Source organism: Ostrea edulis, chromosome 2, assembly GCF_947568905.1.
Source record: "Ostrea edulis chromosome 2, xbOstEdul1.1, whole genome shotgun sequence".
NCBI lineage: Eukaryota > Metazoa > Mollusca > Bivalvia > Ostreida > Ostreidae > Ostrea > Ostrea edulis.
In genome coordinates, this window is record NC_079165.1 from 23,160,363 (window position 1) to 23,187,665 (window position 27,303).

At 35.7% G+C, this 27,303-nt stretch overlaps 1 protein-coding gene and 1 long non-coding RNA gene across 2 annotated transcripts; both read left to right on the forward strand.

Moving 5' to 3' along the window:
* The first annotated feature begins 1,529 nt into the window (after positions 1-1,529).
* Positions 1,530-6,354, forward strand: LOC130052178 (uncharacterized). The gene is made up of 4 exons (XR_008800555.1): positions 1,530-1,576; positions 1,759-1,909; positions 4,717-4,947; positions 6,065-6,354. It is a non-coding gene; the product is annotated as an uncharacterized LOC130052178 (long non-coding RNA).
* A 2,335-nt stretch (positions 6,355-8,689) lies between these two features.
* LOC130051421 (sodium/myo-inositol cotransporter 2-like) lies at positions 8,690-18,373 on the forward strand. Its single transcript, XM_056153337.1, has 11 exons — positions 8,690-8,804; positions 9,998-10,159; positions 10,426-10,506; positions 13,574-13,779; positions 14,078-14,205; positions 14,355-14,470; positions 15,610-15,760; positions 15,942-16,110; positions 16,207-16,422; positions 17,723-17,843; positions 18,107-18,373. The coding sequence occupies exons 1-11, from the start codon at positions 8,690-8,692 to the stop codon at positions 18,343-18,345; spliced, it is 1,704 nt and encodes a 567-aa protein (XP_056009312.1). The 3' UTR covers positions 18,346-18,373.
* The last annotated feature ends 8,930 nt before the right edge of the window (positions 18,374-27,303 follow it).

The window sequence follows — 27,303 nt, forward strand, 5'->3', positions numbered from 1 at the left end:
AATTATGATTTATATTGCCTTAAGCGCCCTAAATTAGTTTACTAAAATGTTTGCATGTTTAATACAGTGAAATGATGTCATTGCATTTGAACTTTGACACAGGAATATATTCCACTGAAAGTATACAAATATACACCAATATTAACAATAGCACATGGAACTACTTGATCAGTTGCTAGTCTACCAAACACATAATACAAATAATACCTCCTGCAAATCATTCTCCATAAGGTATGGTGGATAGTATCATAAAAACACAAAATGCATATTGTACATGTATGTGTATATTTAATAGTGAATGAAAATTAATCTTTAAACTACTGTGGTATTATTAGAAATAACGTTAAATTTTGTTAGGAACACTCACCTCTGCCAAGTCTACATAACTTTCCTCATTCAAGTTGAGCCAAAACACACATCCAGATTCATGCCTTTCTGTGGCTTACACTTGCAATCTAGAGGATGATCAGGAAATCCACATTTATGCGATGGTTTCCTGTAGATTACATGTGGTTGGCACAAACAGTAACGTTTTGATCTAAATCCGAATGCCAGAGGGCAGAACGGATGGCAAGTAGTCCAGGTTCACGGACTTCTCACTCAAATTCCAAAATTCTTGAATATCCTAAAATTGCTCTTGAACAATCTTTCAAATAAATTAGAGCTGTTTCCGGTGTAAATATGTGATATGTTCCACAGGGGCGATCAAAATGCTGTTGCAGAGCAGACATCAGTGGATACTGCCATCTTGATTTTTAACCGCCACCTACGTTTTGTGTACCAAATGGACATTACTCGTACGGCAAATAATCCTTTTTTATAAACTTTTCGAAGTCGATATCTATGCCAACAATAATTTACACAGAATTTTAGATACTCCTCAGAATTGAGGATGAATATAGTAATTACCTAACAATTTAAACTTTCTAATATTCATTTGGGAACAAGATTTATTGAATTCTGAAAATAGTACATATTCAGTTATTTTCATACAAGAAAGTGCATTTGGTTTCAGATCTGGGATCACACACTAAATGAAGGACATGGTAAATTTTTACCATTGATAGGTATATTACACTCAAATAATTGCTTTCAAACAGAAATTTCTCAGTTTCAAGATATTCATGTACCACGCTTATTATACGACCTGTCTAACTTTTATGTGGAGCAGTTCTTAAATATTTTGCGTAGTGTACACATTCATAATTCATAGTTTGCTATTAATAATTGTTTTCCAAATAACTTAAAACCAGATAAAATTGTGTGAAATATACTAAACAAGGAGGGAATCAATGAGCATCTTCTCTAGTCCACTTTTGAGAATAATAGTATCGATGCGTCACTTGATATGAAAGTAACACCTGTTGTCTTCAGGAGTCAAGTGAATATTTAGTTTATGATACCTCGTGTAACGAGTCTAGCCATTACAAACTTGTTTGTTGACTTGATATCATATTATTTAAGACGATAAACAGATATACGATGTCAATGAGTAACATAAGGTGCTGTATTGCCTACTTAAGGCACACCTTAGCCAAGCTTCAACAACTGAGATCAAACTTGGGTTTTGATAAAGGTAAGAAATATTTTTGTACTTTATTGTATTACACTTCAACAAGTCTTTCCATGAAAATAATAAAATGTCATAAAATTTAATTACTTTTCTAGAGTACCATTGTAGAAATTTCATGTATGATGACTTATAAAAGGCTTAAAGCTGTCAATTTTCATAACATATCTCTTTTTCGTTTCCATTAGCACCTTAAAATGAGCTACGTTGTTGGTGTGATAGTCCTGGTTGTGGCAAATGTCCAGTATGGAATGGTATCAAGTTCCGTGCCTAGCGGTGCTGTGTATACCCATTGGGGTGGCAGTGATTGTCCTGGGGGTGCCAATGTAGTTTACAGTGGTAAGCGTCATTATAATTATCTCATAGGGATTTTAAAATCTTGGGTTAGTTCAGCGATTTTTCTTTCTGAAGAAGCCTGATATGGTGTGCTGGATGGCTCGACAGCAGCTAATTCTGTTTAAAACGACGGTAAGTAAAGCTATTGTATGATAACGGGGTGTAAAATGCATTTCGCATGCACCCTGCTCTTCCAGACAAAAGGACAACTACTACAACTGTAGTTACACGCCGACTTTATGAGATGATTATATAAATTCTCTCTCTCTCTCTCTCTCTCTCTCTCTCTCTCTCTCTCTCTCTCTCTCTTTCTCTCTCTCCACTGACTGATATATATTAAAACCTCTCTAGAACATCGAAATATTTTCCTAAAAACGAAAAACGAAAAATGTTTCTAAACATATTCCTAACCAACATTTCTGTATGACAGTAAACTGTAGATTACTTGAATCAACTGTAGTGTTAACGTATTTAATATACTAAATCAAAGCATCCAAGTTTTTACTATCGTAAATCAAAGATTGTAATGTAACATACATGTCCAAGTATTTATAGCGAAATTAAAAATTCAGAAAGATTAAATAAGACTAAACTGAATCCGTGATTCCTAAAGTTGAAATCCTTGCAGGATGATGCAAGATCAAAATGGCTTCCTTTAGATCGACCTTTACCCCAAAGACAACACTGCATTCGACATCTATTAAATAGAAAACTGTTATCGCGTCACATCGTTACCATAGTCATTTTTCATAATAACTTACCAGTGTTGTAATAACACAGGGAGAAACAATATCGACCTTTGTCCAATTAAGTTACAAATTCATATATAGGTATGTGGACAGATAATACTTTTTGAATAGCAATTAACCTTTTATTTGGTATCAATAGTTTAGAACCTAGTTTGAAACTTAAGAGATGCGACAATGCGAACATGGAAAGTACATGTGCACGTCTTTCTTGCATTCAACATTTCTATGATCGAAGCGAGTATATACATTCTTTACAGGTACAAATGAAAGGTGAGAATAACGAAGAGTAACGAAAGGCAAGGATAACAAACAGTGATCAATCTCATAACCCCTATAACTAATACAAATGAGAGAGTTGAGCAAACACGAATCCCCGGATATACAAGACATGGGATCAGGTGCCCATGAAGAGCAGGCATCTCCTGTCGACAGGTCACATACACCGTGATCCCAATTCCTTCAACAGGTTGATATATCTAACTCTCGAATTGAAGGCCACAGCAAGAATTTTTTTCTTCTCGCGTAGAAATTTTTTAATAAATTCTATTTCGTAAGAATATAAAAACATCTCAGCTAACAAAGAAGCGTAATTCTTGCCCATGGAAATTTCAACAGGCTGTTGAAAACCTGATCACTAAAGACTCCGAAGATACTGTCACTGAGGAACTCCAGAATATTTTTTTTATATCAACTTCAGCGTACTTGTGCATGGAAATAGAGTGGTGTTTAACAAAGTAATTTTTGAATAACTGATCACAAGATATGAATATTTCCGTTTTCCATTTTTTTATTTTGAAGAAGCAACTGTCTATAATATCAGAAAGTCTAGTCTTTCATTCATCGCGAAGAATGGTTGTGAAAAGTGTTAGAAAGTCATACGTTTTGATGTTGTTGATTTCAACAAAGTTTTGCAATTTCAAATTGGCTAAAAGTTCTTTAGATATTTTTAGAATCCACATTTGATTTACATCACTTCTGGCATATGTAGTCGCACAGTACGTTTGAAGTTTCTCCTCCAAGCTGCTAACATTTTCGCGAGGAGCAAAGATAGGTGCCTGATAAAACATTTACTGAATCCAGCAATGTATGTTTGTAAGGGTTTTTATGAAGTTTAAGAATCCAGTATTCATATTCATCCGACCCATTGACTGGAATATTAAATGTGTCCAAAACAGAAGCATGAGTTTGAAGAATTTCATCTTTTAAAAGGGCAGTTGGAGTAAAAGTCTGTTTGTCAAAAGTGGAATTATTGCCATGTTCATTTAAAATACAGTTTTGATAATGAGTCTTACAAACAAAGACAATGTTGCTACAAGAATCTTTTAGAATCCACATTTGATTTACACCACTTCTGGCATATGTAGTCGCACAGTGCTTTTGAAGGTTCTCCTTCACAGCTGATAATATTTTCGTGAATAGCAAAGATAGGGGCTTGATAGAACATTTAATGCATCCACGTATGATCAATCTCATAACTCCAACAAGCAATACAAAATAGAAAATTAGGCAAATACGGACCCCTGGATATACACAAGGTGTGATAGAGTCCCTAGGAGGAGTCAGCATTCCCTGTCAATCGGTCACACCCGTCGTGAGCCTTATATCTTGATAAGGTAAATGGAGTTATCCGTAGTCAAAATAAGTGTGCTAAGAACAGCCTAACAATCGGTATGAAACACTTCAGAAAGCATTGGACCCAATGACAGGTTGTATTGGCAAACTAGATTGTTATAACAACCATAGATTTTGCAAAATGCTTCATTTGTGAATAATGGCTTTAAACGAGACAATTCTTTATGATCTAATGAATTCGAAAACTTTTTTGTTATCCGTTGTGGTTAATATATTTGTCCGCCATGAAGACTGTCAAATTGGGAAAAAATCATTTTAAACTATTTTTCAAGAAAAATAAATTTTGTTTTCTGTGTATAAGGAATCTCTAAAATTGTGTGCTTAATATATCATTTCTGTAAAGATGATATGATGATAATCTACACGGTAAAAAAAAAACAACGCCTTACCTTCTCACTTTCGTAAACGCGAGCTGTATTGTTTTTACAGGTTTTACTGGGGGATCTCATTATCATCACAGTGGTGGTGCTGTGGAACCAATTTGTTGACAAAGGAATCCACAGTGGGGAAAAGATCATACTACTCATGCAGAAAGAGGTTTTGTCTACGGTGCCGAGTACGAGACTCGTAGTTTTGGCAAGCTATCCACGTTCCAAAATCATGATGTGCCATGTGCGGTCTGTGAGGCTGATGGCAAGAAATCTGTCATAGTTATCCCAGGTAAAGGAAAAGACTTAAATACTTGAGATATAAATGACTTTCAAGCATAAAAGTCATTCAATGAAAGATGAAGATAACGAACAGTGATCAATCTCATAACTCCTATAAGCAATACAAAATAGAGAGTTGGGCAAACACGGACCCCTGGATATACCAGAGGTGGGATCAAGTGCCTAGAAGGAGTAAGCACCCGAGTTGTCTTTAGTATATATCAGTGTGCCAAGAACGGCCTAACAATCGGTAAGAAAAGCGACAGACAGCATTCGACCCAATGATAGGTCGTATTGGCAAACTAGATTGCAATAAGTACCACAGAATTTGCGAAATGGTTACTTTAAACGAGACTGCAACTTCAACTTGTTTGTCAGTATCCTGCCTCGATTCAAAAACTGATCATACGCATAAGAATCTATTGTTTCTTTCTTTCTCAAATATCTCTTTGAATTTCACTATGGCTTTTAGGCGTTAATTTGCACCCGAAACATTTCGCTTCTGTCAAGTCCCGAAAAGTTGGCGTTTGATAATTCCCCAAATATTTAACGCTAAATTCTCTTGAATATTTAAGTACAACAAGCCGTTTAAAGATATTCAATGTTCGTTGGCACTCGTCACGGTGGGTCAGTGATTTCTGAGTTCGCTTCGTGATCGGAAGGTCGTGAATTCGAGCCCCTCTAAAATAAAATGGGTGGATGTTCCTTCGGTATTGATAAGTGCAAATCGCGACTCTGTTGGATGAGACATTAAACCGGAGATCTCAGGTCGCGAAAGGCGTTGACACGGAGATCCAAATTAAAAGCTGGTGAAATACTCTCGAAGAAACGTATAACAAGCAGACAAAACAACACAATACTGGTTGATCTTATTATTTCAAGAGATTTTTAGGCCGTTCCTAGCACACTGAATTTGACTACGGATAACTCCGTTTATATGATCAAGCTATAGGGCTCACGACGGGTGTGACCGGTCGACAGGGGATGCTTACTCCTACTAAGCACCTGATCCCACTTCTGGTATATCCATGTTTCACCACCTCTCTATTTTGCATTGCTTATTGGAGTTATAAGATTGACCACTGTTCGTTATCTTCACCTTTCATTTACTTTGGGGTTTTTTTAAGCTAGGAAAGACTGCATCGAGGGCTGGGGAAAATAATACAGTGGATATTTAATGACCGGACGCCATGAGCAAGTAGCCGCCTCCACCTACACCTGTGTGGATGACCACCCCAAGCGATTACACGGGGGGAAAGGAAACGAGGATGCATACCTTTTCTATCCAGTGGAAGCCCAGTGTGGTAGTGTGAAATGTCCCCCTTTCGAAAACAATGGGGTAGTCCTCTGTGTTGTTTGTTCTAAAGCCTGAGGCGCACACTTTTTAATTGAAATAAAAATATTGCACTTTAACCTATACACTGTTTTCCATTACGTATGTGATACAAGCTACATGTACCACAACCAATCAATGAATACGCAAGATGGCGAGTGAATTAATGAAGTTCTTTTTGATTTTGTGTAGGCAATAGAGAAAATGATAAATCGTAGAATAAAAAGAAAATTTATTTAGCAATAAGATAAGAAATATAGAGATGTTTGAAAAACAAAGAAATCACACTTTCACATTCACACACCCATACTCTCTCACCGAGAAAGAAAATATAAATTGGTATAGTAAACCTGGCAATATTGACAATGCATATAACGTATAACTGTCAAGACAATTCAATAGTCAATACAACAAATATATCATTCCAGGCTGAAAATATAACTGGTAATAAATGTATTACATAATGGTTCAAATAGTTGCTAATTCCGCTACCTACAGAAAAAGTTAAACAGTAGTAAATTACGTTTTGTATAAATTTCTCAAATTCCTTTTTGATAAAATGTTAATTTACTGAAACTCAATATGAAAGTTTGGCTACTCAGCACAATTCAATTTAACGCCACGTCACACTTGGCACCACCAGGCCTCCATACAGCGCGAACAACCCTTCCGCTTCCAGTCCCGGACTCACAGGTCTCTCACTGAACAACGATACTGGGTATAACGCCGACTTCGAACCAATGGCAACACTAGGCTCACAAAATAATTGCCAAGTCCACCACGTGGAACACCCATGTACAGTGCGCTCTCACGTGTTTTGATTCCCACGCCGAGCACCTACTGAAACGCTGAGAGTACTGCCTGATATGGCCCAGATAGCTTCTTAAATCCCCTCTGCACTGAAATAGCAATAACTTAACCTAAAACCTATACACAAAGTGACTTGGTTAACAACAAAATAGAAAACACAATACACGAGAAAATTAACCCAAAACCTCGCAAATATTTTCACACGAAAAATAGCTTACCGGCTGGAGAAAACCTATGCCCACACAGTAAAATGTTTGTCTCTCTGGCTACCCATTACCCAGACTAACTTCTGGAATTCGCCAAGAAAAGACCCCTGCTGGACAGCATGAAAACGTGGCCGCACGCTTGACAAACAGCCGCTACTCTGACTGACCAAACCGGTATGCTAAAAATAGCCTTATCGACCGACACTCACACTACGGAAACACCTTACAAGCATAAACAACTATTTACAGACAACACCACAAAACTTAACTAAATGAAAATTAACTTCATCACAGACTAATAGAATCATTCATTACTACGACTGTCGGATAGGGAGATTCCACCTAGTTTGAGATAAGGAAATTCCACCGAAGGGACAAGATTCACAATCTAGGGCCTCTTACTCGTCGCCGGATTTCCCTATCTCACAGGAGTAAGTAATGGAGGATTATTTTTCTCGTATTTTATCCACAGTTTAGTGCATTAATTCAAGAACATTCTAAATTATCAAAACACCCATTCGAATATTTATGCAAAAACTAATCACACAGAATGAGAGAACATACCCAAAAATGGTTTATACTTCAAGTGTGAACTATAAAACCCAAGGTTGTACACCAGAAAGCAATATCAAATTCAAATTTGAAGAAAACAATACAAAATATTTTACTTCACCGTCTAATATGAATCAGAAAATATATGACGTCGCAAAGATATCGTACGAGTAAGACAAAAAATTTCGTATGGCTATCTCGCACGGGTAGAATCTGTCTCACACTGGTTATTATGTGAGAAAAATTCTACGGTTCAGGTTTATTAATGTACATAATTTGCTGAATTTCACAAGACGAAGCTATGGGTACCTTTTCGTCTAAATCTTAGGCCGTTATTAACTAATGATACACTATCATTGTCCATGGTTATCTGTAACAATGCCTCTAAGACAAAAAGTGGAGATAAGGAACAGTGATCAATCTCATACTATAATTCCTATAAAGGATACAGGTAATTAAGAGGCGGGTAAACACGGACGCTGGACACACCAGAGGTGGGGTCATGTGCTAGGAGGAATAAGCTTTGCTAATTTGCATAATCTATATTTTATTTTGGGATTTTCGGTACAATGAAGATATCTGGAAAATCGTAAACTACAACGAATGAAATTCTAGCAATCCCGATAAATCTATTGTTCGGATTAAATCTAGTCTTTTTTTCTTGCTTGTAAAGTTCAATTTCGGATAAGCATCTACATGTAGTTGTTAAATTACACCAGATAAGGGATATCAATTATGTTAAGCTTAATTTGATAAATATCAATTAAGGCTACGTCACGTTGAGTTTATTTCATTAAATAAGAGTAGACCATTTCTCCGTATGTTTAAATACCGTCCATTCATAAGAAATCATGGCGATGCCCGCGGCCGCTCCGGATCCAGCCAGTCCTATGAAATGTTCTGTGCCAATGTTACTGGAATATATAGAGGCTCCGATCGGTTTGGACATTCAACGGAAATCAGACAGTATACAGTGATATATCCCTATATGAGCAAGTGAAGATAACGAAGTGATAAAAAATGGGGGAAATAAGATTAACGAGCAACGATTAGTCTGGTAATCTCATAAATCTTACGAATACAAAGTAAAGAGAAGGGCTAGTGAGGACCCTTGGGCATATCAGATGTGGCATTAGTATCCCCTGTTGAATGGTCATACCCATAGTGAGCTCTATACCTTGATCAGGTACACGGAGGATTCCGTGGTTAAAATCAGTAGGTTAGAACGGTCTTTACAATTGGGATAAAACGCGTCAGATAGAATTTGATCTAGTGATGGCTTGTATTTGTAAATTATATCATTAAAACGAAAAAAAATAATTTGTGAAATGTTGACTTTAAACAAGACCATGGAAACACCTGTAAGATCAACTTATTAGTCAGTAGCCTGACTCGATTTAACACAAAAAAACTTAGCAACACTCAACTCTGAATTCAGATACAAGGTCAAATAAATAAGGAAATATGAAAGGTGAGGGTAAGGAAACGGTGATGAATCTCAATAACGACTACAAAATAGAGAGCTGGGCAAACAAGGGCCCTTTAATATACTAGAGGTGGGATTAAGTGCCTAGGAGTAAGCATCCCCTGTCGACCGGTCACACTCGCTGTGACCTTAGTTATAATTAATTAGTTAATTGATGATATTGTTATTTGTTAGATGTTAATTGATGATATTGTTATTTGTTAGGTATCTTAGTTAATTGATGATTATGTTATTTATTAGGTATCTTAGTTAATTGATGATATTGTTATTTATTAGGCATCTTAGTTAATTGATGATATTGTTATTTATTTGCTGTCTTAGTTAATTGATGATATTGTTATTCATTAGCTATATTAGTTAATTGATAATATTGTTATTTATTAGGTATATTAGTTAATTGATGATATTGTTATTTATTAGGTATCTTAGTTAATTGATGATATTGTTATTTATTAGGTATCTTAGTTAATTGATAATATTGCTATTTATTAGGTATCTTACTTAATTGATGATATTGTTATTTATTAGGCATCTTAGATAATTGATGATATTGTTATTTACCAGGTCTCTTAGTTAATTGATGGTATTGTTATTTATTAGGTATATTAGTTAATTGATGATATTGTTATTTATTGGGTATCTTAGTTATACCTAGAAATATACATTCTTACAGATGAGTCCTACTTAGTCGCTGTCAGTTCATGTGTACTTTATTTTATATGGCATCAGGTCAGCATTTTCTCCGGAGCGTTATTCATACAGCTTTCTCTGGGCTGGAATAACTATGTCGCGATAGCCTCTCTCTTGCTGGTCACGGGGATATACACCGTTCTGGGTAGACATTTCTATATAATTATATACGTACTTTGAATTTCGAAAAAAAAAGTGAATACAATCTTGCAACATAAATGTTGGTACAGACAAATTGAATGAAGTCTTACAACCACAAATGTCTGAATATGAGTAAGAAATTCTCGAAGGGACGTAAAACAATCAAACAATCACGAATAATGCTTTGATGAATAATGATGAAGAACACCCATGTAATGGGAAAACTCTTTACTTCCGCTGATGCAGTATATGATATTGATAAATTCACAGGTGGTCTGACAGCTGTTATCTATACAGATGCTTTTCAAACCATTGTCTTGACTTTAGGATCGTTTGCTGTAGTTGGAATAAGTGAGTACTATCAATACCAAATTTGTTCCAGCACTCTGTAGTTGAAATCATTAGTGAGTATATGTACTATCAATCTAAGTATGTTACAACACCCATCGCAAACTATGAAGAACCCTTTATCAAAGTTGTAACGATTGCAATATCACCAGCATTGTTTTGATACAGGTATGTATCGAAGTTGTATACATCAAAGTTCCTTAAGCATGGCACAACTACATGTATCAAATTGGTCACATAAATTGTTACTGAGCGTTGCATAGCTAGCCTATATGTATTAAATTCATCAATACATAATTTGTATAATGCTACATAGAATCTTCATTAGGATGGCATGTCTACACGAATCTAATTCATACACATAAAATGTTCATCTGTATCATATAGTTACCCTCGTGTCATAAGTATTCGTGGGAGATGGTGAGCATCAATCAAAAGTTATATCGCTTGGCACAACAAGCGTGTGCTTTTGATAAGATAAAATGTAAAATGGAGTTAGATGTCCTAGCTTTTAATCGAATACAAGCAAAAATTCGCCTTGGTAAGGAATTATACAAGTTCTGAATGCATTTCACTGGTAATTCTGCCAAATGTCGACAATTGAACAACTGCTTGGAAGAGGTTGATTTTGTCCGACCCGATTTTGTAAAGTCCTCATTTTTTGCCAACAAATTTCAATTATGTTTATGTTGACAAAACCATTCCAATAATATTATTTTCATTATTTAATCATTTGTACGATACGGGTACGATCCACGAGTGAGTTGTCGTCCTGAAACACATTGCATAATCAGAAAATGATGGATGATAAACCTAGATTATTTTGCTTATTTTCCGAGTATATTAAACAGGCTTCCCGACGGCTGAAAAAAATTCATGGTTGTAAAACTCTTGCTACAACTTATTCTGACCGGTTGTAGAGTTTTAGCAAGTCATTTCATTATGCAAATTTGATTAAAGTAAAGAAATTAGCATGTTTGGTTCTTCACTGTCATTAACTTGTATATGCAAGGTGAAGATAACGAACAGTGATCAATCTCATAACTCCTATTGGCAATACAAAATAGATAGTTGGACAAACATGGACCCCTGAATACACAAGAGGTGAGAGCAGGTGCCTAGGAGGAGTAAGCATCCCCTGTTGACCGGTCACACCCGCCGTGAGCCCTATATCTTGATCAGGTAAACGGAGTTATCCGCAGTCAAAATTAGTGTGTCAAGAACGGTCTAACAATTGGTATAAAACACGTCAGACAGCATTTGACCCAACGATAGGTTGTATTTACAAACTAGATCGTTATAACGACCATAGAATTTGTGAAATGCTAACCTCAATCGAGACTGTTGAAACCCCTGTACCATCAACTTGTTTATCAGTAGCTTGCATCGATTTAAAAACTGACCATACGCAGAACAAGCTCTTGCTTATCGTAGTAGTTAAGAGATATAGACTCCATATGCAGGTGATAATGGAATATTGCTACATACATATGGGAAGTTAACGATGGAGAAGCTGAAATCCTCCCGTTTGTCATAAAGTTGAGTTGTTAGTTTGCCGTTAATATCTACTTTCAATAAAATGTGTAAGTATGAAGTAGAAGTGGACGACTCTGTGGTGTCCTTTATTTCGAACTCACAGGAATATATCGAATCGAGATATGAATGAAAGTTATTGTTAATAGATAAAACGTCAATATATCTAAATGTAGAATTGAAGGTTACAGATATTTTTTTCTTCTCACCTAGAAGTTTCTTCATAAATTCTGCTTTACATGAATATAGAAACCGATCAGCCAACAAAGGAGCACAATTCGAAGACCTGGTCACCAAAGACCACAAAGATATTGTGAATGAGGAACTCTTGCAGGACTTTTAGTTCAACTTCAGAATATTTTTGTTTTGGTTTCTTTATTAGTTTTATCTATTTAGATCTTAGAAGTTGTCAATATTTTCTCAACGTCTTCATCTATGCTCTGAAAAAAGATGCTACGACGTGCCTGGATAATACCATGATTTACACTTTCATTTCTCTTTTAACTTATCATGATATATATATATATATATATATATATATATATATATATATATATATATATATGTATGTATGTATATATATATTCCATTATCACCCATATATGGTGTTTATACATCTCAACTGATTCGATATGCTAGAGCTTGTTCTGCGTATAGTCAGTTTTAAATCGAGGTAAGCTACTGACAAACAAGTTGATGGTACAGGGGTTTCAACAGTCTCGATTGAAGTCAACATTTCGCAAATTATATGGTCGTTATAACGATATAGTTCGTCAATACAACCTATCATTGGGTCAATTGCTGTCTGACGTCTTTCAGACCGATTGTTAAGCCGTTCTTGGCACACTGATTTTGACTGCGGATAACTCCGTTTACTTGATCAGGATATAAGACTCACTGCGGGTGTGACCGGTCGACACGGGATGCTCACTCTTCCTAGGCACCTGATCCCACCTCTGGTGTGTCCAGGGGTCCGTGTTTGTCCCACTATCTATTTTGTATTGCCTATAGGAGTTATGAGATTGATCACTGTTCGTTATCTTCACCTTTCATAGTACCATTATTAGAATATAACTCACCTCAAATAATACCACACTGTAATGAGTAGAGCTTTTGTTTTACATTTTTGGATTCAGAATTTACAATTATACTGTAGATTGTTGTTGTGTGAAGTGGGATATTTATAGTATGGATGACAAAGCAACAAAGTGTAAATAACATGATATGACAAATAGTTTCTCAAAGCAGGAACGCTCAAAATATAAGAAAAAAGATCATCAGAAAATATCAAAAGACAGCAAGATATCTATGATAAAATCGTTTTTCCACCCTGACCTTTGACACGTATATATACTCTTAATATGGCGACGTTGATTTTACAAAACATCTATAACTTGGTTACATTTATTATGCGTTAAATTGATATACATGTAATGTTTATTAGCACGGCATAGCTACATATGTGAAAGCCTTCTAATTAATGTTCAGTAGGATAAATTGCAGTACAGAAGTTAACTTATTTAATTTTACACTGTAGGTTTTAATAAAATTGGTGGTTATGGAGAATTTCAAAAGAAAAACATGGAATCCATACCTTCAATCCGAAATGAGAACACTACATGCGGACTGCCACGAAGTGATGCATTCCACATTTTTCGTGACCCTGTGAACTCTGACAACCCATGGCCTGGTTTGCTTCTTCAGTCCAGCATTGGTTGTTTGTGGTACTGGTGCTGCGATCAGGTTATTGTATACGATGATTTTATCTGACTGTAGAATTGTCATCTGTAATAAAATCCTTAATATTTGTATTTCACCAAATACCTAGATTGTAAAGTATAGCACTTGCGGTTTTAAGTTCTCACAGTTTGAAGGGGAACAACTATTGTTCATTCTTGAGAATTGATACGGATCAAGAAATTTGCTACTCGCGCAATATTAAGTCCCTGCAGTTTTTCGAGATTGGACGATTACCATGAATAAAATCGCATGTGTTAGAAGTTATTAATTTTATAAATTCATCATTAAGATGTTTTTATAGGTTATTATCCAGCGTTCCCTGGCTGCCAGGAATCTGTCTCATGCCAAAGGTGGAGCTCTACTTGCGGGGTACCTTAAGATGCTCCCACTGGTGATGATGATTTTCCCAGGGATGATTAGCAGAGCTCTCTACCCAGTTACCAATCATTTTACTAAAGATGTATATGAAATTGCATTGTAAAAACAAGTATTTCAAACATCGAAAATATATACTGACTGTCTTGCTGAATTCGCGATTTTTTAGACATTTACGTATGTTTGATGTTTCAATGTAAATACTTTCCAGATGAAGTAGGGTGCGCGGATCCTGAGGAGTGCAAGAAGTACTGTGATAACCCTGTTGGCTGTTCTAACATTGCCTATCCTAAACTTGTCATGGAACTTTTGCCATATGGTTTGTATCTTATTGCCTTATAAAATTTACCACTTGTAAAGTTAAGCCTAGATATTGGTCACCCTTTCTTCACCGAAATATGGATAATAAAAGTAAAAGGATGCGGTTTTCGGATCAGATCTTGCACATCGAGTTTTCATGTCGCTGTTATGACATGACCATACTATCATCGGTGTGAATTTCATGTGTATTCATCCAATAAATGTTTATTCTTCAGATCTAAGAAATGTTTATAATTGTTGTTAATAACTCAACATCAACAATAATGACTCTTTGTGGTAGCCCCATCACAAATACAAACAAAAAATTATTGCACCGATCGCCTTAGCCCTATCGTAGAGCATTCCCTTTGCAGCCTAAAATGTGACATCGGTAATGATTTTTCTTTCGCCATACCCTCGGCATTTAGAAGTGAGAATCACGGGTATTCCGATATAACTTTAAAAACGGAAGCCCCATGTCGCGGCAAGCGTTGGCACGTTAATGAGACCTCACTTCTACGACCGTGAGCGCTAAGGATAGGTGCAAGATTAAGATAACAAACAGTGATCAATTTCATAACTCCTAGAAACAATACAAAATAAAGAGTTGGGCAAACATGGACCCCTGGATATATCATAGGTGGGATCAGGTGCCTAGGAGGAGTAAGCACCTCCTGTCGACCGCTCACACCCGCCATGAGCCCCATATCTTGATCAGGTAAACGGGGCTATCGGTAGTCAAAATCAGTGTGCCAAAACGGCTTAACAATCTGTATGAAACGAGTCAGACTGCATTTAACCTAATGATTGGTTGTATTGGCAAACTAGATCTTTATAACGACCATAGAATTTGCGATGTGCTGACTAAATGTTAAGTCCAATTTTGTTGTACTTCAACTAAACCTGGTGACGTCTCAATATGAGTGGGGAAAAAATCAATAGATAAATAATTAGATATGCCGTCATGCATATCTTTCCTGATAAAGATGCTGTCATTTCTCTTTATGATCCATGTTATTTTTCTCTAAACCTTTTCACGAGTTGTCGATTGCAATTGTTGCTTCCAAATACGATTCACAGTTGCACAACTACTGTACAATGAGACGAAGCATCAGTTTGTCTTCCACGATGAAATTTCTATTGTCTATCTATTTTTAGGTGTCCGCGGATTGCTGATGGCCGTGATGCTGTCAGCCAATATGAGTTCCCTAACTTCCATCTTTAATAGCTCGAGTACTATCTTCACTATGGACCTTTGGAGACCCATGCGCCCTAGAGCAAGAGATAGAGAATTGTTGATCGTAGGCAGGTACTTGAATATATAAAGGAAGGGAGATTTTAGTACCTTCGCCATCTTTGAGCAACCATTATGCATGCACCTTATGTTTTTGTCTGTCTGCAGAATATCGTAAGTTGTCGAGATAAGATTCAGCAGATCACCATGGCGCATATCACCGTAATGTGTATTGACCTATGTAATGTTATTTTAGAATCTTTATTGTGATCCTTTGTGTGGTCAGTATTCTATGGATACCGTTGGTAAGATCATCACAAGGAGGGCAACTCTTTGCCTACATCAATGCAGTTCAGAGCTATCTGGGAACACCAATTGGAGCGCTGTTTTTTCTCGCTGTCGCTTGGAAACGTATGACGGAACAAGTATGAATTCGGGACATATTTAAATCTCTTGATATTCGTTTCATATTTACATTGTCTACATTACAATCTGGAAAACTTAATTTATTTGGCGTATAGGGAGCTTTCTGGGGAATGCTGATTGGTCACATGAGCGGGATAATAAGGTTGGGACTCGATTTGGCATATCCTGCGCCCCAATGTGGAGAGGAGGATGAACGCCCCTCTGTTCTCGCGAATCTCCACTACACGTACTTTGGTGCTCTAGTCGTTATAATCACCTCCGTCGCTAGCATCGTCATCAGCCTACTTACCAAACCACAGACAGAAGAAGAGGTAAACCAAACAACGGATATAGGGTGTTTACTCAAAATAGGATGTCTACTAAAAAAAAAAAAAACTAAAGAAGAAATTCTTACCGTAAAGTTGATGTTAATCAAAATTCATTCGTAGTTCAATCATATCTACAGATTTCTCATAGAAATTGACTATGTAAGTCAAAATTTAGATTACTAGCATTATCTCTCAATTGGCAATGCAAACTGTTTGCATTGCGTTTACCATGATTAAACAGTTTATTCAGTTTTTGTAACAGTTTTAAATGATGTAAGAGTTTATAATATGTGTTGGTACGTCATTCAATAGTTTGATTGTTGGAGGTACAAAGCTATTCATATGTGATGAGGTCCTAAATTTAAGATTATCATAGTTTCCCAATTTATATGAATTATGTGGAGGAATGTAAGGTATCAAAAGTTCTTGAAGATATTGGGGAGCAATTTCTTATACTATTTTGTAAAATAAAATAAGTTTATTAACTTTTCTACGAGATAATGTTACTTGTGATACGTGTGGTCACCCTACTGAAAATGCTTATCATTTTTTCTTTGAATGTGTTCACTTCCCAGTACTCTTTTAGAGTCAATAAATGCAATGCAGCTGCAAGTTCCCATATTATTAAACTTATTGCTGAGTGGTGATGAGATTCTTGAGTTCAAAGATAACATAAAGAGTTTTGAATATGTTCAGAAATGCATTTTGGAAAGCAAAATATTTTGAAAATGCATTTAATACATGCGAGTTTGTTAATGTATGTCTGTTCTTATCCTGTTGAGTCGGTACTCTCATTTTTTCTCCTGCTTTATAGTACTTATTCGTTTTTCTTTCACTATATATTTTTATTCGATTTCATTTTTTCTCCTTTGTATTACCCAAAGTTCCTATTAACCATCCCACATTTCTCTTTTGTTAGCTTATTATTCATATCAAGAAATCATACTCCTTATATTATCATTATACTTTGAATGATATGTTTTCCTTTTACTTCATATCTATATTGTAATTTCTTAGGTACATCATTATGTGAACTTTACCTTATACCTTAAAGGAGATATATATAGGCGTTGCCTGCTGCCTAATCTTTATTATGTTATTTATTATAAAATACTGTTTGAGTATTAAATATCTACAGATTTAATTTTACAAACATTTTTAAAACAACATGATCTCACATCTGGTGTTTTCAGGGGTCTTTGTTTTTCCTATTCTCAATTTTGTGTTCTTTAAAGGATTACTGTGATTGAGCACTGTTCGTTATCTTTACTTTTCATCGTTGCTTTTGCTTTGTTATCTCCAGATGAAGAATCTGACTTGGCAAACACGGATCACTGTACACATTAGCAATGAGGAGAGCGAAGACGAAATGGTCAAAGTTAATCCTGACACTAATTTTAAGGTGTCTTCAGAAAAAACTATCGGTAATGTGACTTTTAATTTGAATACTGTATACAAGGTTATTTCCGCCCTATTTCTACACTTACAGACAGTTTCGCCCCGTTTTAAATTCGCCCAGACATATTTGTGTTAAAAGAGAGATTTGAGAGGGACAAATATTTCCCTGTACACAGTATTTTCTGATTCTATTAAGAACATACAGTGTTTGGAATGATTTTTATCACGTGATCTGCAGCACCAAAATGGGTAAATTCAAGAAATAAGATCCACTTTCATATTTTTTCAGCGTCTGAAGAAAATCTTGCTTCCGTGGTAGGGAAGTCCAAGAACCACCGTTCTCTTTGGAAACATTGGGTGAATGAAATATGTGGTTTGGCATCAGAGGAAAACAAAGAAGAGATGGTGTTTGACGATGCGCGAGCGAAGATATTTTTAACTGAAAATTCAAAATGGCGGACTATATTGGCTGTCAATTTTGTAATAGGAATTAGCATTACAGGAATTTTATATGGCCTTTTCCATTAAATTCTAAATCATCTGTATTAAAATAAATTCTTCCAGTTTTTATGGATATCGTATAGATTTTATTTGTATCAACGATGTGAATGTATATGTAAATGTCAAAAATACAGAACAGAAAATATCATCTGATAAAATGCTTTTTGTCTTCATTTAAGAAGAAAAGATCTGTATAGGGACAACTATACAAAATAATTTCCTGTAAAGTGCGACTTAAGCAAGAAAAGCAATACATCAAAAGATATTTATCCAGCGACGTGAAGATACATGACACGCCTTTTTCACATTTATTCTTCTTTAAAGATATCTCATATATTCTAATAAGATATCTTCTAAAGTTTATGAGATATCGTTATTATATATAAGATGTCTTATAAAATATATCAGATATATATTTTCATTACAAGATATGTCATTAAATATATGAGATAGCTTATATAGTATATAGGATATCGCATAAAAACTTTATAAGATATTTCATAAACGTTATAAGACATCTTCTAGACGTTTTTAATAAAAGATATTTCGGACATTTTACAAGATATATAAAACAAGTTGATGGAACAGGGGTTTCAACAGTCTCGACTGAAGTCAGCATTTCGCAAATTCTATGGTTGTTATAACGATCTAGTTCTTCGGTACAACCTCACATTGGGTCAAATGCTGTCTGACTTGTTTCATACCGATTGTTAAGCCGTTCTTGGCACACTGATTTTGACTTCGGAAAGCTCCGTTTACCTGATCAGAATATAGGGCTCACGGCGGGTGTGACCGGTCAACAGGGGATGCTTACTCCTCCTAGGCACCTTATCTCACCTCTGGTGTGTCCAGGGGTCCGTGTTTTCCCAACAATCTATTTTGTATTGCTTATAGGAGTTATGAGATTGATCGCCGTTCGTGATCTTCACCTTGCATTATAACTTTTACAAGATTTCATAACTTTTATATGATATCTTATAAAAGAAAGTTTATAAGATATCTCATATATTTCATAAGATAGATTGATTGATTGATTGTAAATTAATTTAACGTCCCTCTCGAGAATTCTCACTCATATGGAGACGTCAACATTGCAAAATTTAGGTCTTATGCTCGGCGCTTACGAACTTTCAGCAGGAAGGGATATTTATCGTACCACACATTCTGTGACCTGGGACCTCAGTTTTTGCAGTCTCGTCCGAATGAACGCCCCATTTAGTCGCCTCTTACTACATGGAAGGGGTACTTTTGACCCAACCTAACACGGATCCCCACATGATATGAGATATGTCATAAAATGTATGAGATATCATATCTGTATATTGTAAGCTTCCCAAAGGATGGCGAGATAGATATGGGGACTACAAAATAGTAAAATTATAGAACGCAAATTCAGGTCAGGTACCACCGGTAAGTACTGTGGCTCCCAGGTACTGTTAATGAATTCTTCAACCAAAGGAGTCTCTGGTTTGATGAAAGGTGAAGATAACGAACAGTGATCAATCTCATAACTCCTACAAGCAATACAATATAGATACGAAATAAAGGACACCACGGAGTCGTCCACTTCTGCTTCATACTTAGATATTTTATTGAAAGTAGACATTAACGACAAACTGACAACTCAACTGTATGACAAATGGGATGATTTCAGATTCTCCATCGTCAACTTCCCATATTTGTGTAGCAATATTCCATTATCACTTGCATATGGTGTTTATATATCTCAACTGATTCGATATGCACTAGCTTGTTCTGTGTATAGTCAGATTTTAAATCGAGGTAAGCTACTGACAAACAAGTTGATGGTACAGGGGTTTCAACAGTCTCGATTGAAGTCAGCATTTTGCAAATTATATGGTCGTTATAACGATCTAGTTCGTCAGTACAACCTCGCATTGGGTCAAATGTTGTCTGACGTGTTTCATACCGATTGTTAAGCCGTTCTTGGCACACTGATTTTGACTGCAGATAGCTCCGTTTACCTGATCAGGATATAGGACTCACGGCGGGTGTGACCGGTGAACAGGGGATGCTCACTCTTCCTAGGCACCTGATCCCACCTCTGGTGTGTCCAGGGGTCCGTGTTTACCCAACTATCTATTTTGTATTGCTTATAGGAGTTATGAGATTGATCACTGTTCGTTATCTTCACCTTGCATAGTTGGGCAAATACGGACTCCTGGACACACCTGAGGTGGGATCAGGTTCCTAGGATGAGTAAGCATCCCCTGTCGACCGGTCACACCCCCATGAACCCTATATCTTGATCAGGTAAACGGAGTTATCGGTAGTCAAAATCAGTGTGCTTATTTCTAATGTTTCTGGACGTGGAATGCTCTCAACTTTATCATTATATTTTCTTCCAAATTTGACTTCCCTTGACAATTTAGCATTATATTAGAAACATACAGCCATACATACACGTGTGTTCAGGAAAAAAAAACATGGTACATTTCCGAGATAGGACTGCTTTTGGTCCTTAGAGCCCCCACCTCTTTGACCTTTACTTGGTACTCAAGGTCATTAAACAATAACACCAATAATTCTTGGTAGTTGCATTTCTGATAGTAAATATGTACACCATTTCACCACTGCACATGGATTTCCACTGAGAAATAGTCTAGATGTCGCTTTGCAGCTGCAAGGTACACGTGCAATTCTAATACTTATACGTTAGGTGCATATGGGCAGTTTGTTGTCTCCATTTCGCTACAGAACTTTAATTACTACTTCAAACTGGGCTTCAGAATAATACAACTCCAACGTTTAAAGTTACGTATGCGCGGATCTAAAGGTGGGTCGGGGGTTTGGACCTCCTGGAATTTGTAAGATATACACCATGATGGTGTATGAAAAAATGAGCTATTACATTTGCATGTTAAGCAAAGAATTAGACCCCTACCTGGAAAAAATTCCTGAATCAGTTATTGACGAGCATCGTATTTTATGATTTCCAGTTCGTCCCTAAAATAGCCCTAAAACTTTACTGTTATTTCGGTTGAGCATTACTAAAGAGGCATTACTTGTCGAAATGCACATCTGGTGCATCAAAATTGGTACCGTATAAAGTTTACATATATACCATGAAAAAAATGAGTTAGTACATTTGCATGCTAAGCAAAAAATTAGACCCCTACCTGAAAAAAAATACCGACTCCGCGAACGACGAGCATCGTATTTTATGATTCCCAGTGCAACACTACGCAAAAGTTATTTTACTGGTCTTAACACATTTATCATCAGAATCCTTAGACTCGCCACTGGTATCACTTATTTGGAAATTCGAATCCTCTAAATGTCCTGCTTCTTCTTAAACAATTTGGCACGTCTCATCCAATTGATATCGCTTTTCTACACCAGTAGTTTGTGTTCAATTGTCTGGATTCAAAGGTGACGACAGGGAGCAGTGATCAATCTCATAATGCTATAAAGAACACAAAGTCAACTTCTAACACAGACCACTGGTCACACTAAAGTTGTGATTAGGTTCCAGGAGAAGCAAGCATCTCCTGTTCACTGGTCACGCCCGCTCTGGACCCTCGATACATCCTGATCACGTAGAGGGGGTATTTCGTAATAAAGAGCACTATGTAAAATAAGATTAGTAATTCACATCAAATGTTCCAAGATTCATTTTTCATTTGCATCTAATTCGCATTCGCTAACCTTTTCTCGCTCATTCCGTATTCTGTCATTGATTCTCCGGGGATATAATACCTAGCGTGATGTTTGTTTTTCTAAGCTTATCATTGACATCGAAATTTGGATTGAGTGAATTCTTTTTTCACCTTGCAATGTCCTTTTGTCTTTCATATCTATGAATATGGATTCTGTTATCCGGTAAGAACACAGTTCTTTCTAAATGGATTCTAACCAATTCTGCCATCCGATTCCAGCTCCTGTATGTTCCTTATTTCTAATAACATGTCCGATCTTAAATACCGTTCCTCAGTCCTCAGTATTGTCTTATTTCGAATAACATGTCCAATCTTAAATACCGTTCCTCAGTCCTCAGTATTGTCTTATTTCGAATAACATGTCCAATCTTAAATACCGTTCCTCAGTCCTCAGTATTGTCTTATTTCGAATAACATGTCCAATCTTCAATACCGTGCCCCAGTGGTTAGTATTGTTTTATTTCGAATAACATGTCCAATCTTCAATACCGTGCCCCAGTGGTTAGTATTGTTTTATTTCGAATAACATGTCCAATCTTAAATACCGTGCCTCAGTCGTCAGTATGTTTTTCTTTTCTAATATTTTTCAATGTTTGCTACATCAAGAATCTTAAGTTTAAACTAAATTTTCCCAAAAAAAGGAATATATACCATGTACATAAGCAAACTTCTTTGTTATAGACATGGTCAGTCTTTTATTCCATCTTATTTCAAGTTTACGTCTACACCCTGTATTTCCCACGAATATACTTGTTGCAACATATTACAGATCCTAATGTGCGGAAGATTTTGCTGAATGCAGGAGTGGTGAATTTAAATTGTTTCCATTTTTTCTTCAAATTTGAACTGGAAATGGTATAACCTACAAAGCCAAAGATCACTCAATCTTCAAATTTTTGAATCCAAGTCTTATTAAAAAAAACCAATTATTTTTAACAATTCAACTTCAATTTAACAATTGGAATTTCCTACAAAATATGTGGTAATTGTTGACAATAACAAACATTACAACTTAATGTTGTTATAACGTGATAAAGGAGTCGTCTCGTTTTTATACAATGTGTCATTCTGATTTTCATTAACCATATATAATCAAAAATGAGACTGTGTATAAAGGAGGAGTAAGCAATCCCGTTGAATCATGCCACATCCGCTATATCTAATCATATATTACAATTAAGTACTACTCCATATAAGAGTCAGGCAGGGAGTGGCACATCAAGGTCTGTCGATTTTTATGAAACTTGGCATGTTGATACCTTTTGCCTTTAGAAGCGAACATATAACCTCATTTTTTTCTTACACCTGTTTGGTTTCTATAGTAACGATCACCCAGTTTAAGACATAGTCAATGCCTATTATCCAAGTATTTCGTGGTATAATCGTAAGATTTAAAAAATTAAATAATGCACAAATTTGATATAATTGTTTTAAAATGAATTTATTGTAATGAAATATAGAGTTTAAAGAAACGGTTCATATAAAAAAAATACGTTAATGTCAATTGTAAGATCTAGTCAATGTCCATGAAAAAGGGAGATAATCAATAATGAGTCAAATTTAGATTCTTCCCGTTTTTCAACATTTTCTCAGATAAAAAAAATCTAAAAACCCAAGACTGGATACATCTAACACTATCAGTCATAAAATCATAAAAAGCTTGTAAATGGGGGGGAAAATTGTGTAAATGCACACTTGTTACTAAAAATAGCATTTAAAATTGTAATGATTTCTCATTAACAGCATCCCGTGGGGATCCGGGTTAGAATAGGTCCTCAGTACCCCTTGCTTGTCGTAGAAGGCAACTAAATGGGGCGGTCCTTCGGATGAGACCGCAAAAACCGAGGCCCCGTGTCACAGCAGGTGTGGCACGATAAAGATCCCTCCCTGCTCAAAGGCCATAAGCGCCGAGCATAGGCTGAAATTTTGCAGCCCTTCAACTGCAGTGGTGACGTCTCCATATGAGTAAAATATTCTCGAGAGGAACGTTAAACAATATACAATCAATCAATCTCATTAACAGTCATTCTCTGTAACCACTTCAACATTTAAATAAGGGATCCGACACGCACTGTCACGATTTTTTTTTATGGCACATCAACTTAATCTCACATAATGTCAAACTTATACGGTACCAATTTTGATGCACCAGATGCGCATTTCGACAAAAAATGTCTCTTCAGTGATACTCAACCGAAATGTTTGAAATTCGAAATAACTATGAAGTTTTAGAGCTAAATATAGCCAAAACAGCGTGCCAAAAAAAGTGGAGCCAAATTCGTCCAAGGATAAGAGCTATGCATGAGGGAGATAATCCTTAATTTTGAAATGAATTTCTAAATTTTATAACAGCAATTAAATATACATCCGTATTTTCATAATGTAAAACCATCATAGTTTGGCTGTTATTTGACTCCCATTGCCATGGTAACACGTGCATATCATTCAGGTCATAAAATAGATAAGTCCATTTTTAAATGAAAAATGACAATTTTCATTCAAATATGCTGGATTTAGTTGTTTGATTTCATATCAAATCATCATAAAATAATATTTTGTAGTATTTTTGTTATTTAGTTTGATATTTAGTTAATGATTTGAACATTTCCATTATAGTTTTATTTCTGTCTGAAAAATAGGTGTATTTGATACATTCTAAAAAAAAAAAGAGGCTATTTTAGAGGCAAATTTGAATTTTGGATAAAAATTCCCGCATGTAGCTTGAAATATATGAATCCCCCTCACCCAAGGATGGTTTATACTAAGTTTGATTGAAATTGGACTAGTGGTTCTGGAGAAGAAGATTTTCCTATATAACTGCATGTAAAACTTTGATTCCCTATTGTGGTCCCACCCTACCCCCGGGGGGTCATGATCTGAACAAATTTGAATCTAACTCTATATCAGGAACCTCTCAGGTAAATATCCACTCTTCTGGCCCAATGGTTCTTGAGAAGAAGATTTTTAAAGATGCCCTTTATATATTCCCATGTATAACTTTGATCTTGTATTGTGGCCCCAACATACCCCCGGGGGTCATGATTTTAACAAACTTGAATAACCACTATGTCAGGAAGCTTTCATGAAAATCTCAGCTTTTCTGGCCCAGTGGTTCTTGAGAAGATTTTTATTAAAGTGACCCCACCCTATTTTTGTGATTATCTCCCCTTTGAAAGGGACATGACCCTTCATTTCAACAAACGTGAATTTCCTTCATCCAAAGATGCTTTGTGATGCTTAGGTGAGCTAAAATGACAGGAAACCTGAATTTCACATTGTTTTCAAGTAAATCTCATTTTTATCACACATCGTGCATGTGCAATTGTACTCAGATCATAAAAAAACTCTTTAATTAAATCAATGTTTTGTTTATTATTATTATTTCAAATGTACATGATTTCTATATGTACATTGTACATGTATCACAAATTGTATTGGCAATAATTGCATATCTCTTTAAAGAGTTGAATCAACATTCATCGAAATAACTACCAGGTTATATTTAAAATTTCAAAAATAAAATTTCAAAACTATTTCACTTATATATGGAGATGTCAAATTTATGCATTATTCAGTATACAACTTTCACTTTCAAACAAGAAACAATCACAAAAAGCCCGATGTAATCAATAATAATACATGTACTTTCTTCTTTTATTCAATTAAGAATTCAAATCTCCAATGTCTAATTTTTGCTTCCAAATTTACTATAATTATCTTATATCCACCCGTGCATACACGGGTTAATGTCTAATAAATGCAATATCACCTAGCTAAAGATTTTACATCATGTCAATGAGAAAAAAAATTATTGTTCTAGATTTTTTCTTCAGTTCTTTTAAAATGACCGCTTTTACAACTTAGATCTGAACCTTTCATTAAATGTATCATCAAGGCTAAGATATACTTGCATGAGATTGATAACACATTTAAGGAACAAGATGTGTTTGTGAAACACTATATATTCCAAAATAATTTATTTTAATTCATATCATAGTCTAGTCTCTGATTGGTCAAATACAAACTAGGATATGCAATTTATTTGTATAATATGGTTTGGTATGGGACCCCCCCCTCCCTCCCGGATAACCAGAGGTGCAAATCTTGATTCTGAGCAGTAACTTTGTAGAGGTTTAATAAAGGAGTTCATTACTGTTTTAATGACATTCGGTATAGTAATTTCCTGTCCAGTAATGTTCCTTGTACCATATGACACCATTTGTGTAAAGGTATGATCACTGAAGAATTCAACAGCATGAACCAGTTTTGTTTTGTCCATCTTCTGTCTGTGATGGTTTGTAGCCTAAACTGTCTATTACCTTCCATCAGGACCATGCATAAATGTATGTCAATGTGCTTTATCAATCTGGTGTTCTTTAATCCCTGGGAATAATTCCATCAGTTTAGATTTGGAGTACATATTGACATTGATGGACAAAATTTAACATCAAACACTATTGTTCTTAGAATTTTTTCATACAGTTTCCTTATACTGGAAATGTCTGTTCTTTCTTTGTCAGCTGGAAAAGAAGAAAATATTATTATAAGCTTAGCTGCCCTTTAGTCAGAATAATTAATTCAAACCAAAATATAATATATAAAAGATTCAAGATTCAATTTTTGCATTATTAGTGAGAATGTTGAGATAGTTAACATTTTAAATTTTGACCCCATATTATGACCCAACCTAGCTTCAAAGGGTCATGACATAACAGAACTTGAATTCACACAACCAAAGGATTGCCTCGACACTAAATCTTAAAAATTCTTTAAAAGGTTTTCAAACATTTAGATTAAGGGACTCCAATCCTCAGCAATGTTTGGTAACTCGCGTAAAATCCGGAAAAAGTTTATTCGTATCATAAATTCCGGCATTTATATTTTTTGGAACTCTTCTTTGAAAAAAGAATAAGAATTCACAGATGTAAACAAACGGAAATGGAGGGGAATTGTATACGAGAAAGAGATAAGAAAGGTCGGTTCAAAGCCTCGTCTACTGCTACTATAACCATTAGCACATGGAAATAACAACCACCCTGACTTCATCGATGTCAACAGCGAAGATCCACTAGCACAGGTAGATGAATATGATGAAAATAAAGAGACATTTGATCTGTTCCAAGGCAGAAGAGTTGTTGAATTTTCAATTCTGGTGGATCATTTGCAAAGAGGGCGCTTTCTGTGTCATACGCCTTTGGATCTTGTTGACTGTGAGAAAGAGAGACGTTATGGACTAGCCAGCTTACTGTATGTGAGATGCAGGAAGTGCGACGAACTGACGATCATTCCAACTGGTAAACGACAC

What these genes read in the sequence shown, in the direction of transcription:
- LOC130051421 (XM_056153337.1), top strand. Translation starts at nt 8,690, where the DNA reads ATGGCGATGCCCGCGGCCGCTCCGGATCCAGCCAGTCCTATGAAATGT. An exon ending in GGGGATATACACCGTTCTGG is followed by an intron (nt 10,160 to 10,425) that starts GTAGACATTTCT and finishes ATAAATTCACAG; the next exon opens with GTGGTCTGACAGCTGTTATC. An exon ending in GGGATGATTAGCAGAGCTCT is followed by an intron (nt 14,206 to 14,354) that starts CTACCCAGTTAC and finishes TCAATGTAAATA; the next exon opens with CTTTCCAGATGAAGTAGGGT.